The 14,520-nt window shown below is 35.8% G+C and overlaps 1 protein-coding gene across 1 annotated transcript in view; it reads right to left on the minus strand.

Moving 5' to 3' along the window:
- The window catches only part of LOC126830927 (glycine receptor subunit alpha-1), a 103,492-nt gene that overhangs the window by 47,460 nt on the left and 41,512 nt on the right, over nt 1-14,520 (minus strand). The window contains exon 7 of the mRNA XM_050561442.1: nt 9,731-9,865. Within this exon, the coding sequence (XP_050417399.1) occupies nt 9,731-9,865 (135 nt within the window). The remainder of the gene's footprint in view (nt 1-9,730; nt 9,866-14,520) is intronic.

Here is a 14,520-nt window from a genome sequence, read left to right on the forward strand (position 1 = left end):
TGAAATGGACCAACTAAATGGGCGATGAGAGCATTGGTGTGGTAACTAATAATATATGTTCCTCTTTTTTATGAAAATCTTTTGAACAGAAGTAAAGTTACTGTGTGTTATATAATCGATCAATAAAAAAACATTATGACGTTACTTTTACGTAAACTTTACATCAAAATAGTCGGTCGGTTTACCATTATTTTGCTCATCTTTTTAATGTAAATGTAACGTCAGAATGACTAATCTAACATGTGAGTGCACACAAAACCGGTATCATTATATTTTTTGTTGTATTTTGCTGTATAAGCCGTCAGTGGCACCAATTATTCTAATTATGTCATTTGTCACAGTGTAATTTGTATGTAATTCGTTCGTGAAGCTGGCGTGGTTATTTGTGCATAAAACCCGCTCGCCGTTAAGTAGTAAGTCACGTGACCCCAATCAGCTGTTTTGTTTACATCCTTAATAGAATGAACAGTCACTGTCAAAACTAATATGATAATTATGCATAATATGTAATCTATGTAAATCCCGTCCATCGTACAATTTTTAGAGTTTTAATCTTATGTAAAAAGTCTACCCAGTATTTTTAGTGGTATTTTAACGATTATTTTAAGGATTAGTGCTTCTTTTAGACTCAAACAATTGCATTATTGAAGCCCACCGATTTTGTGAGATTATAAACAATGGAAGACAGTGGTCAATTTGTCGACGAAGTGATGTCCCAAACGCGACCAGAGTCTAAAGATCTTAGAGATCCCTGCCGACCGTCAGCTGCTAAGAAGTCGAAAACAAGTGTTTCTGAAAACTTTGATGGTTTAATTTATCACAGTGAAGATAGGAATGATGAAATGGTAACTGAAAACAGTATTACCAACCTGGAAATTCTCACAGCTATCCATAGTTTGAAAGAATCATTTGGGTGTCAACTGAAAGAGATGGAATCTAGAGTTACCAGAAAAATAACAGAGACACTGAAAGTTGAGACAGAGGGAATCAGAAAAGATTTTAATCAACAGATATACATTATTACGGAGAAAGTAAGACATTTAGAGAACAGCCAGTCAACTACAAATGAAGAGACTGTAAGTAGATTATCAAATGTTAAAAAACACATGGACGAAATTGAAAAAAGGTTGTCTAAACCCATAAGCAGTTCAGATCATGAGCCACATTTGGAATGTACTGTTGTTGTTAAAAATGTTCTTACAACGCCTGACGAATCAGATAATCCTGAGATTACATGTGAAATAGTGAACAAAGTTATACGTGATGGTTTAAAACTAACAGATATCCATGTTGTGAAAGCCGTAAGGAAAAAATCGCGCGATGATAACAGCCCAGGTTTGATTATTGCTACATTGGGAAACAGTCTACAAAAAACAAAATTAATGTCAGTTAAAAATGAACTGCGTAATACTGCTGATTTTAAAAATGTATATTTTAACAATGCTCTGTCTCGACAAGAATTGTCATATCGTTCAAATATACAGACCCTTATACATGGCCTGGGTTCTGAACAGAAATTTCAATTCCATGGTAAACGGCTAGTTTTAAAAAAAGAATAGGATTCGGTGCGGCTAGGATTTTGGAACGTGGGTGGTTGGTCAAACCGGCAACAAAATAATAAACGATTTAGGGAAGATGTTTTAAGAAATGTCGACTGTGATATATTTGGGGTTTGCGAGACATTCCTCAGATATAATGATAATCTTGATGTGGATGGATTTAAATGGTTCATTAACAATAGACGCGTTATTGACAAAAGAGCGAAACGTGGATCTGGAGGTGTTGGCGCCTTTATTAAAAACTCGTTTTTATTACAATATAACATTGATATTTTAGATAACAAAACAGACGATATAATCTGGTTTAGGCTCACATCTATTGCAGACCCCACTTTTAAAATTATATTATGCGTGTGTTACCTCCCCCCTGCTGGTTCGAGTAGAATCATTGATGGTGAACAATTCTATGATACCCTTTTAGAAAACCTCTATATTTATCAAAACGAAGGTTTATTGTGTATTTGTGGAGACCTGAACTCGCAGATTGGATCTGAGTGTGATTTCATTCAAGGAGTTGACCACATATCAGAACGGGAGGTAAATTGATTACACGGAGAACTCGTATGGAGGGCTACTCATAAATTTCTTAGTTAACAGTAATCTCTGTATCCTTAATGGACGCCTTGGTGAACAAGACTTCACATATGTTAAAAATGGGAAGTCAGTGGTTGATTACGTCATCACTACTCACGAATCTTTGTGTAATTACGAAAACTTTAAAACGATTAAGATGTCTAATCTGGTGAATGGACAAAATATGCCTGATGTTATACCAGATCATTCGATTTTAACATGGAATATTACAGCTCCAACAAATACTTTACATGAGGATCTACTGGAACATGATAGTGACACAAACTCTGTTCTAAAACGGTATAAACGAGAAAATATAACTGGTGAATTTCTTTCAAACAGTGAAAATCTACTTAAAGTCGAGGATACAATTAGAAATATTGAACACAAACTTGAAATAGATAAAAATGTTACTTGTGCTTACGAGGATTTTGTCGTGTTTATACATCAGGAACTTGAAAAAATTGCATGTCAGAAAAAGTCCAATAACTCCAAGAATTATAAGTCAAAGTCGAGATACAAACCCTATTGGTGTGATGAGTTGCAACGTCAATGGGATATCGTCGTGTGTAGCGAAAAAGCGTGGTTAAAATGTAAACTGCCTGGCCTGAAGAAAACCCTGAAACAAACTTTTATTACAGAAAGAAAGTCATTTGATAAATTGTTAAGGCATTTAAAGAGAGCATACCAATTAAGTGAACAACAAAAATTGTTAGAAAAATGTAAAAACATTGACTCACGTGACTTCTGAAAGGTGATAGGTAAAATAGGCATATCGAATAATAGACAAGGCTCAATCCCATGGGAATGTGTTACAGATGAAGGCGTTATTCGTGATAAATTAAATGTTTTAGAGAAATGGAAAACCGACTATGAATTATTATATAACTGTAGAAATGATATGTTATTTGATGATAACCACTTAGCATTTATTCAAAATGATTTATCTGTTTCCAATAATAATAATGTGTCACAATATGATATAGACTGCAGTGATCTAAAGGCACCAATTCGACGGGATGAGATAATCTCCGCAGTCAATAAAGCAAAATGTGGTAAGGCCACAGGCATTGATAGTCTCCCTGCTGAAGCTCTTAAAAATAGTCATTGTATTGATATTTTGTTTAATCTTTTCAAGTTTTGTTTTGAAAATCATGTTGTCCCCGACTTATGGAAAAAGAGTATAATTAAACCCATCAGTAAACCAGATACTGACCCCCGCAACCCCCTTGGATATCGAGGCATATCCCTAATCTCCATCCCGTGTAAGTTATATGCCGAAATCTTAAACTCTCGTTTCTCCAAATGGCTAGAAGCAAACAACCTTCTTGCTGATGAGCAGAATGGGTTCCGCAAAGAGAGGAGCACATTAGAGCATATCTATACTCTGTACACTATTGTAAATAACAGAAAGGTATCAAAAAAGAGTACATTTATATGTTATATTGATGCCTTGAAGGCTTTTGATCGAATTCAGAGAGACTGTCCATGGTACAAATTAATGAAGCTGGGTGTGAAAGGAAAGTTCTATAAAAATATAATATCTCTGTATGAAAATAATCGATCTGTTATCAACGTAAACGGGTATCTAACTGATGAATTTGAAGTTCACAGTGGTGTAAAACAAGGCTGCGTCCTATCCCCTACTTTATTTTCTGTTTTTATTAACGATTTAGTTGAAGAGATTAATAACCTTAAATGTGGTATTGAAATTGATAACAGTATAGTTAGTCTATTATTATATGCAGATGACATAGCTCTTTTAGCCCCAGACGAGGACTCGCTGCAGTGTATGCTGGACTGTGTTGCTAATTGGTGCGGTAAATGGCGAATCCAAATCAATATCTCAAAAACGAAAATCGTTCACTACCGCCCTAATTCAACCAGCAGGTCATGTAGAAAATTTACTTGTGGTAGTAACACCATTGATTACTCACATGCCTATAAGTACTTGGGGTTATGGTTACACGAATCAGTTGACCTTATTTACACTGCAAAAGAGATAGCTAAATCTGCTAACAGAGCTCTGTGTACTATAATTAGTAAATTTAAATGTGTCGGGGGCATGTCATATGATGTTTTTAATACTCTGTATACTAATTTAGTCCAACCCATCTTATCCTACGGATCGGCAATTTGGGGCACTACAGAATTTAGATGCGTTAATAACGTCCAGAATAGAGCCTGTCGTTTTTTCTTAGGCGTGGGAAGTAAAACACCAAATTTGGCAGTCTGTGGTGATATGGGTTGGACATCAAACTTTACAAAACAGAAAGTAGAAATTATTAGATTTTTGAGAAGATTATCATGTGTAGAATCAACACGCCTTGTTAGTAAGGTTAAGGTGTGGTCTTTTAAATTCAGAAAGTCCTGGAACAACACTTTAATAAAGTTAATGGTTGAATTGCAAATCCCAATTCCTGATTTATTCAATATTCGCAAAACTGATTTTTTATCTCTAAAAGAAGCACTAAATGCGTTAGATTGTAGGCTCTGGTATCAGGGCCTATGGAATGATAAGGGGTTAATTAATGGTAACAAATTAAGAACATATAGGCTATTTAAGCACTCATTGTATGTCGAACCTTATGTAAAATGTATACTCGACAGATCGCAACGTAGTGTTTTAGCAAAATTACGTTGTGGGTCATTGCCCTTAGCAATAGAAACTGGACGTTTTGTAAGACCAGTGACATTATTAACAGACAGAAAATGTAATTATTGCCACACGTCAAATATAGAGGATGAGACTCACTTCTTGTGTACATGTGATTGCTACTTTGACCTGAGACGAAAGCTATGGAACGCCGCAGCCACCATAAACCCACATTTCCCAACACTGACACCAACTCACCAGCTATGTTCCCTAATGACCAATTCGCACCTGGTAAAAATCCTAGCTGCCACTGTTAAAAAAATGTTTTATCGCAGAAAATATTTTAACATATGATGACACTTTGATTACTTTTATTTTATATGCCTATTTGTTTTTAGTTACTTAATGTGTTCTTATTCTAATCGATTTATATTGTGATTGCTAAAATACTAAAGAACATGTAATAGGAAAATATTATTGTTAGTACGATTCAAATTTTCATTTTATTTTTATCTTTGTTACTACATGTATTTATTTTTTTTTTATCTTCGAATGTAGATGATTAAAATCATGCTTGTTGTGTCTCGTAGGCCTTAAAGGCCGGACATTGTACACTTATAATTTTTGTTTTTTCGCAAATTGTGTTTTTATTGCTATTGTACAATGTGTGACACATTAATAAAACAATTCTTCTTCTTCTTCTTCTTCTCTATGTTAACCTAGGATTTGTAGTAGTTATATGTCAAGATATTTTCTGTTTATCTGTCAGACTTGTGTCATATTCCTTTTGTTATACTGACATGATACATGGAATTTATCTGTGGCACTCTGTTATAATAGTATGATTAGCCTCAGAAAGTATATTGTATATTATATGTCTATTCAGTCAATCTGTATCTTTTGTATCACTCCGATGCTGCTACATAACGTAAAGTTTACATCATTGTCTGACGTAAATCTAAAGTAAAGGGGTCGTTCGGATTACCGTCATTATGAAAGTTACCAATACGACAGCAAGACCTTTTCGCTAAACAATAATATATCGATACAGACGTCATGGCTATACACCATACTTAATTAGATTAATCTTTAATTCGCAAAGGGTTTTAGGGTCAAAGTGTCCATTTAAGTTAAAGATTTGATTTTGGACTATCAAATCCATATATTTTTTTCTATGAATCTTTTTCCAATAGGCTTATGGAAAAAGAAAATAAATATATATAAAAGTTTTAATTTTATGTTTTCAGATGTTTAGAAATCTAAAGCAATCGATATGAAATTTAAAATCCACAAGAATTATTCTGACTTTTTAGGCATTTTCACTTAGTTTGCTCCAGCTTTCACCTCTTCCATACCATCAATATGAAAAATTAAATTCTTCCATATTAGTTATGATCCTATTCTTGTTCTTGTTTTAATTTACTGTTATAAATGTGTCTACAATGGCCGTTGAATTGTAGTGACCGCTGGCCGCGTTAGAGGAGTGACCGTTGAAACAGTAGAATTTTTACGGGGGGGGAATTAATCGTGATGCCCGTTGCACGCGTTGAACAGGTGCGTGTTTAGTAGGGGTTAAATTACTTAAAAATCGCTCGGGGGGATTTTTTGGTGCTCGTTGAAGCAAGTGTTCGCTGATTAGGAGTGCACGCCCGAGCAAGTTCTACTGTATTTTATTCAAACACCCAGAGAAACAGAGTAGAACCGCCATAATTAAATAAACTATCTTTAGAATATCACTTTCTACGATTGACGTCAGATGTTTTACGTAATTCCTATAAGGGATTTATTTCAGAAAATAACAAACACTGGCCATGGAAGATATAATCTTAGACGAAGAAGATGTTCGCAAATATCAAGTCGAATATTTTATAGTAGAGTTTAAACGATGGCTTGAATGTCACAGTGTTAAACGATCAGGCAAAGACAAGACGAGCGTAAACGACGGTAACTGTGAAAAATGCAGTTTTTCAGAATGGCTTGAATTCTTTAATTAAAATATGTGACCCCCCACAGCATACTGAGTCACAATGAGGATATTTTGAAAATTGAGTTATTGTTATTATCACATTCTCCAACTCATTACCTTCAATTTGATGTATAGTTTGTCTGAATTGGGCAAAATTTGACTGAGCTGTGTCCATTAGAAGCTACCCAACTCACAAAAGTAAGTTTTGAGAAAAAGCAAGTCAAAGATTTGGTATGTTCAAAAACAAAATCCCATAGCAACCAGGCCATTTATCTGCTGTTTTGTCGTTGAATATATCTTTCCATGGGTTTTCAGGGGTGCTGAAGACGAAAATCGTAGTAAAAATTTGATCCGACTGTTTCTACAATTTATTTGCTATATTTTGTCGTTTTATATGTTTTTTATTTAGGATTTCAAGGGTGCTGACGAGACGGCTAAGCCCTCCCCAGGAACTGCTCTGTCAACACCAGAGTCTCCTGGTTAGCGTGCAATTAAACATGCACAGATAGGGCTGATCAAAGTCCATTCACTAGAATTAAACTGATTGTGTAAGAATCTTTCAATGAGTTTGAACGGGTGTCGTCGATTTTCGAACTTTGGCAAGTGACGGCGGTATAGACGTAAAATTATAGATTTCAAAAGATCCATCAACCAGATTGAAGTCAGCTAATTAAATATGTACGGTTAGCATGTATGTTCGAACCTGTTATACTAGGTATAGTCAAAGTTTCTCAAAAGCCATTCAAAATCGAAGTTACCGCATGTCAAAAAATGGGTCAATCTGATCAATGGATCAATTATTCAAATAACAAAACTATGTTCCTGGGGGTGGGGACGTTAGCATCCAAGTGAACCACCGAAGCTCGCCTATTTGATTCAGTGTTTGATGAGCACTCGTTACAGGTTCATTAATCGGGCAACACGCTCGACCTCGTACTGTCATAGGATGACTCTAAAGTTGTTTGTAAGGTAAGAGTCGAAGACCTTCAGATGTCAGACCACTATCTGTTGGTGAAGTATGCACTGTCCAGATCCAGCCATCAAGTACATCAATATTTGTGATTTCAAGCATGCACCATCAACCACGAAAATTGTTAAAGTTAGGCGAAAAAATGCCTGGTATAGTGAAGACGTTCATATGTCAAAAATCATTCGTCGTAAAGCAGAGCGAACACGGCAGAAATCAGGCCTTGGGATTCACAGGCAGATCTATAGCGAAAAACAAACCGAAACTGTCAATGCGATATCTGATGCTTAACGCACATATTGATTCACGAAAAACGCACACTTCTTGGGAAAAACAAAAGTTCCCATTTTACCAAAAGGACAAGATGATGAATGCTTAGCGTCCCCCTTCAATGAGAAGATATTATAAAAACATTTTGGCTTGCTAACATCACAGTCTGGTAATAATAATGAGCATTCTGAGTCTTATAATCAACTGTCCGCCTCTCCAGTGAGTTTGTTATCAAAGACGTTGCACTCAGTTGGCTAAAATCATATTTACAAAATCGATCGCAGAAAGTGTTAATAGGTAAGACAGTATCACCACCAGGCACCAGTACTGTTAAAACATGATGTGTCACAAGGTTGTTTTGGGCCCAGTGATGTTTGTGCTCTATACTGAATTTGTATCTAATATTATTGACCGTCATTCACTGAATCATCACGCATATGCAGACAGCACTCAGATAACTGGGAGTTTTGAGCCATCAGCATCTTTGCAGGAATTAGAAAAAAATAATTGCATGTGCCAAGTCAATTAAATCATGGATGACTAGTAATATGCTGAAACTTAATGATGACAAAACTGAGGCGGTTTAATACGCACTAAACATCAGCGGTCTAACATACATGAACAAACCATAACGATTGGAGACTCGAGCAGATAGAGATTTCTCCTTTTCAGCCGAAAAAGCTATGAGTTTTCTTAGATAGCGATCTGTCGATGGGAAAACAAGTTAGCCATCTATGCAAATTTTGCTATCTCCATTTCGTGCTAAAGTTCGACACTTTCAGACTTGATTATTGCAATAGTTTACTGTGGAGTATTCCACAAAATTTATTAAATATAATTTATTATTTACTATATCTCACCTATTCTGAAAGGATTGCACTGACTCCCAGTCAAATTGCACACTGTATATAAGTTACTATTAAATAAGGTACTATGTGTCAACGATTCGCCCCCTTCATACCTTTAAGAACTGGTATACATTTACATTCCTACACGCGGCCACAGATTAAGAAAAAAACCGTGAGAGTTTACAATGCAGGCTACAATATGAAGACCTTCGGGTACAGGTCATTTTCCCATGCTGCACCATTACTCTGGAACGCAGTTGATATTCATGTAAGGCGATGTGATAATCTCAAAACTAAAAACCTTTCGTTTTAACTCGTACTACAACTTGATCATTTTTATGAATAAGCTGCGCTATACAAAAAGTCATTATTATTATTATTATTAGTAGTAGTAGTAGTAGAAGTCCAATTAAACGTAAGAATGGCTTTTATGATCCAATCTAGTTTAATGACTATATTAGAAGTGGATAAAGTTGATGTTCGAACTTAAGCGATTGACTTTGATGTATTCTAAGTTTTAGCAAAATCCATTTACAAGAAGTAAAATTGTTGTCTTTCTTACATTCTGTTTTTTAAATCATTTATCGTCTCTCATGTTGAAGTTTGTAAAGTGATGAAGAACCTGTTTCTTGAAACTGTTGACCCTTCAACGACCGTCTTAACACAACGTAGGAGATTGTAGCCTGTGGTGGGCAATACCAGTGACGGGAGTGGTTGACGTATTCTGGTGACAATAGTTCAGAGTTCTCATACTAACCAAAAGTAGGTTTCGAAGTTTGCATTTTGCTGATGTCCCCATTCCCATGTTTAGCAATATTTTAGGCTTTTTTAAAATTATAAATGAATCTAGTAAAAGATTTTAAAAAAAAATATACATATTCTGAAACTGGCATTTTCTAGCTTGCGTTTTAATAACGTGCAACAATCCAAAATTAAATTAACGTGTCTTACCTTGATCTCGATCTTCTGAACAATTTCTAGATACAACTCCATGTAAATCAAACTGTGGTAATTGTAACATACTATTAGTTTTAACAGGATCAGACACTCGCCAGTTGAACTGAAGACTCTTTTTAGAGTAAGCAACTGAAAAATATTTTTTTGTCGTTTTAAGAACATCTATTTATTGCATTGCAACAGAGACATTTAGTTGAAAAAGGTAGAAATCACAGACAATTATCGCATATGCAGTAGCCCGCGTGTCACATCCAGATCCGGGTTATATGTTACAATTAAGGATGTAACGAGTCAAAAACCCGACGGTACCGTACAAAACAGGATTTTAAAATCTTTACTTTTCACACTGTTTAATTTCATTTTAAATATAAACTGTTAGACCCAAAGTCCTAAGAGTTTATTTATTGCAGCTTATTTTGTTTTTCATTCAAATGGGTCATGATGTACAGGTAATACAATGGTATGCTACAACGTGGTCATCACTCGCCCAGGTATCACGTGCCGTTGTGTGAAAGATCGGAAAAATGCTTAAATATTATTGTTCGACCCGTTATAAATATAGGAATATTCTAAGGCCCCAACCGGCCTCTATCTTAATGTGCAATGTTATAATGTAATCCAATAATAAATTTAGTTCAGCGTATTTATTGGCGCGCAGGACATTACGTTCATTTTTAAATGCAGTTAGTAATAAACCTGTAGTCAAGATTACCCAGCTTGAAGATGCAACGCAATAAGTCGCTCATTTCTGGACAGTCTTAGAGACGTAATGAGATCTTTCAACAAGAAAATAAATGATAATAATGGCACATATTCAAAATAACATTAGTCGGTCAATTACCGAAAAATCATGAACTGATATACTTAGGTCACGGACACCTTATAGTCCGTGGCCTTAACGCGTACAAATGGTGGTTAATCTTATAAAATGATTAATGGCTGGCCTGTGAGAAATATTTCCTGTACTCTAATTTATTAACTGTATAGAAAAATCACACCAAATCGAAACTGTTTATAGCATGGTAGACTCGCTTGTAATGAATCTTTGAATATAAAAAAAATAAATCACCCACGCACTTTCCACAATAATCGTAGTTGAAAAAAAACAAAAACAAAGTGAACTACAGTAACCAAGATAAATGTATTTAAGTCGTAACACGAAAACAACATTTTATCAAACGTTTTATAAACGATTAGTTATGGCCATCAGATGAAACTCATAGCACATAAAAAAAACAAATTATAGGCCTACATCATTTAACAGCTTAGCCTGTTAATAAGATGATCGCCTAGATTTTATGTCCACATTCTCTGGTAACAAATTAGATCTGTGTTTAGTCACGGTTCTGCCTGCGGCACTAACCGTACGTTCGTTAGGGACGGATACTCTAAAGGGTCAGAAATTCGCACTAAGGCATTTTTAAATTCTTTTTGTTCTGATGCTATATTGTCAACGGAAGGGCCTACATAGCCCGTCAAATAATAAAAATTCGACTTTTTTTCGCCACCGGTGCTAGGAGATCTTAATTCACTGCATTGTGTAATTGGGGGTCGGCGGTAGTATTGTCGGATTTATTTAGTTAAGCTGAATTAAAGTTCTCTGTGGTTTTCTGCCAAAAAATTGTACCGTGGAGCTGTCGAGAGCATTAATGGTGAAATTAGGCCAACATCATTGGGAAGTCCATCCGTATTAATATCCAGTCATTTCTAATGACACTTTTCAACTCTAATATGAGATTTGAGTCACAATCGAAACCAGGTAAATCGCTTTCAAAAAGACCAGCCAACAAGACATGTACACCGCTAGATGATGGTACTTTTTCTGTTGTTAAGATCTCCGTGGTGTCGACTAATGGCTCCAATACTGGGCAATACCGGTACCAAATCCCCAATTACTTTCCAAAACGAGCCCTTTAAATCGAGGGCAATACGATCTGATATTTTTGTAACAGAGTTGTCAAAAATAACTGAATCCTGAATTATATGTCGAATTCCAGCGCGTAGCAACGTCCTTAATTAGTTTAAGGGGATGATCACCTTGGGCATTACGTAACGCCTCTGTGAGGTGAATTCTCTTGCCACCACCTTCATATTAGCGGCATTATCCGTAACTAAAGAAACAACGCTTTTCATATTAAATTCATTTATCAGATCTTTGATAACTTTTGAAATGTTCATTCCTGTGTGATGGACTTCTATAGCCCCTGTGTGATGGTCTTCCATAGCACGTGTAGCCAATAAAACATTTTCCACAAGTTTTCCAAAATAAAATCTGACGTTAAACTGATGTAACTAGTGTTAGTTAAGCTGGTCCATATGTTGGACGCAAAGGGAAACATCAACATCTTTAATTTTATTTACAACCCCTTTCTTCGTGTCTTCATATATAGATTCGATATGTTTGCTTATTATAGCCCTGCAGGGCATTTGAAAATCTGGATTCATGGCAGCCGAATACTCTCGGAACCCCACCCCTTCTACAATGCTAACATGACGTATATCCCTAGCGCACATCCGTGCAAGCTTTTTATTTTTATAATTATTTATTATGAGTAAGAGTTTTTTACTTGTGAAACAAGAAATGCTAGGTGGTGTCGAACTATTAATCTTACCGCCATCCGTAATATTATTAGGACCGATATTTACTGATTTGTAGATATTTTTCAAATAATAATAATACTAATACAAACTTTATTTAACGAGGCAACTTATTTAGTCTGTAAAAAACTAATCTTTCCAAAGTCCCTCCTAAGCTACAAAGACATATATATACATGTTATATCAGGATAAATTCAAAATCATTTGAAATGCAATAGCATTTTAAAGAGAGAAGTTTGGCAAGTCATTCCTAAACTACAATACATATATACTCATCAAAAGAAAGGTAGGGGATATTGAAATGCAAATACCTATGCAGGTTGCGATATGATAAATAGTCATGGGCATTTGACATGCTTTGAGTGTATGTTCACAGATGAAGAAATTATCGCCCTAACAGAACCACTAAGCTGCACATGCGACACGCAATAGCGCCATACACCTGGGAAGGGTTCATTGTCAAATTTGACACTTCAAGGAAGGGTTGATGAAAACAGCCGCGTGCTGGTTTATCTATCCATGTTTGTTTTCCTATCGGTTATTGCATAGATTTACTGTTTAGCATATCTCTGCTTTAGTGTGTTGCGTTTAATTTGATCGGGAGAGGTGTTCGTCGATGTCAACCGACAACACTGCAAGAATAATTGGCCGTGGCAAAGCAAGAGGAGTGGGTCAGATTGCCCATAATCTTGATTGGACGGTTGATTGGTAGCATGCCACGACGAATTGCTGAATGTCTAAGGATTGGTGGAGCATTTACTCATTATTTAAGACAAAAATCAAAACCGTCCATTTTCACTTTTGACGGCGTATCTCTTTGCGAGTGAAATGGGGCCGTCAGATAAGCCGCCCATATGAACTGTTTATGTTCACGTGTAGGCAATTGGCCCGTTATTAACATACACTGGTTACCTCTAATAAAAACAGCAGTGCATTTCCGCAGTTTTGTATTGTTTCTGAATATCCCCTACGTATTTGAAGAGTATATATTATACAAGTAAATATAGGAAGAACACTATAATTACACACAAAATAAGATAGAATGCAGTTGCAAGTTAAATATACACGAAAAATAATAAGTATATCATCAGTTGAATATCATGGTTTCTTCAGTGCTCAATATAAATGAGTTTTCAGTTTAATCTTAAAATTTTCAACATTTTTACACGTCTTTATATCAAAAGGCAGGTTGTTCCATAAAAGACATACAGAATAATGAAAAGTACGTTTCATGGATTCCGTTTTTGAAGGAAAAAAAAGAGATTTGCATGTCTGTGAACGGAGCAAGATATCAGTTTTGGAAACAAGAGGTTTTTCAATAAAATAGGAGTTTAGATAAAGTGGAGTATTAAATGTAATAATTTTGAATGATAAGATAATTTTATTATAAAGAATCCTCTGTTTAATAAAGTTTGAACATATTCAAATATCGTTGTGTTTTCCCTCCCGTTACGTTACAGCACCAACCTCCGTGTCCCCCAGTTGGCCACACTTTGAAATCGCTAGTGCTACTCCTCGTATGAACATGATTACACCAGTACAAGTTTGTAGTTTTCTGCTCCAATAATGGAATAGCTTTTAATTAAAATATCATCAATACAACAACGCAGTTGAAAATAAGTGGAAATCTACAAAAATAGGGAAATGATATCCGGCGTGGTGGGAGATAACGTCTTACAATGCCCCTAAGGTTCTTATAGCGGCGCAGTGACCGCACTGCACCTACTCACAGATATGTTCCCTGTGCAGCTATAGTCACCCATGCTACACACGTCGATAAATTTCAGGTCGTATAAACGACGAAGGAATGTACAGAGACGGCAACTAAGGTGACAAAGTTAAGCAAACAAGAACGGGTTGTAGTTCGCGAAGAGATACTTTCTTTCGGGATAGTGCCCATGAAAGGGCAGAACAAATTTTGGACACCTTATCAGAAGGTAAACGATAGAGCATGTTATTTGAATCCACCTCAATGTAATATATTGTTATAACTGTCGTGGGACTAACGGTTTTGGCATTTTATATCGGGATCCCAAGAGATAAGGCGCTTCATGGAATTTGCAGGACCAATGAAGGAAAAGACGTCGATAATGTGACTAACCGAGCATTGGTACTTATTTCGAAGACCCAATGAGGAGCTGTACTGAATCGTTCGAATATTTTGCAGCTGGTGCTGAGACCAAAAG

This window comes from Patella vulgata, chromosome 8 (assembly GCF_932274485.2).
Source record: "Patella vulgata chromosome 8, xgPatVulg1.2, whole genome shotgun sequence".
NCBI lineage: Eukaryota > Metazoa > Mollusca > Gastropoda > Patellidae > Patella > Patella vulgata.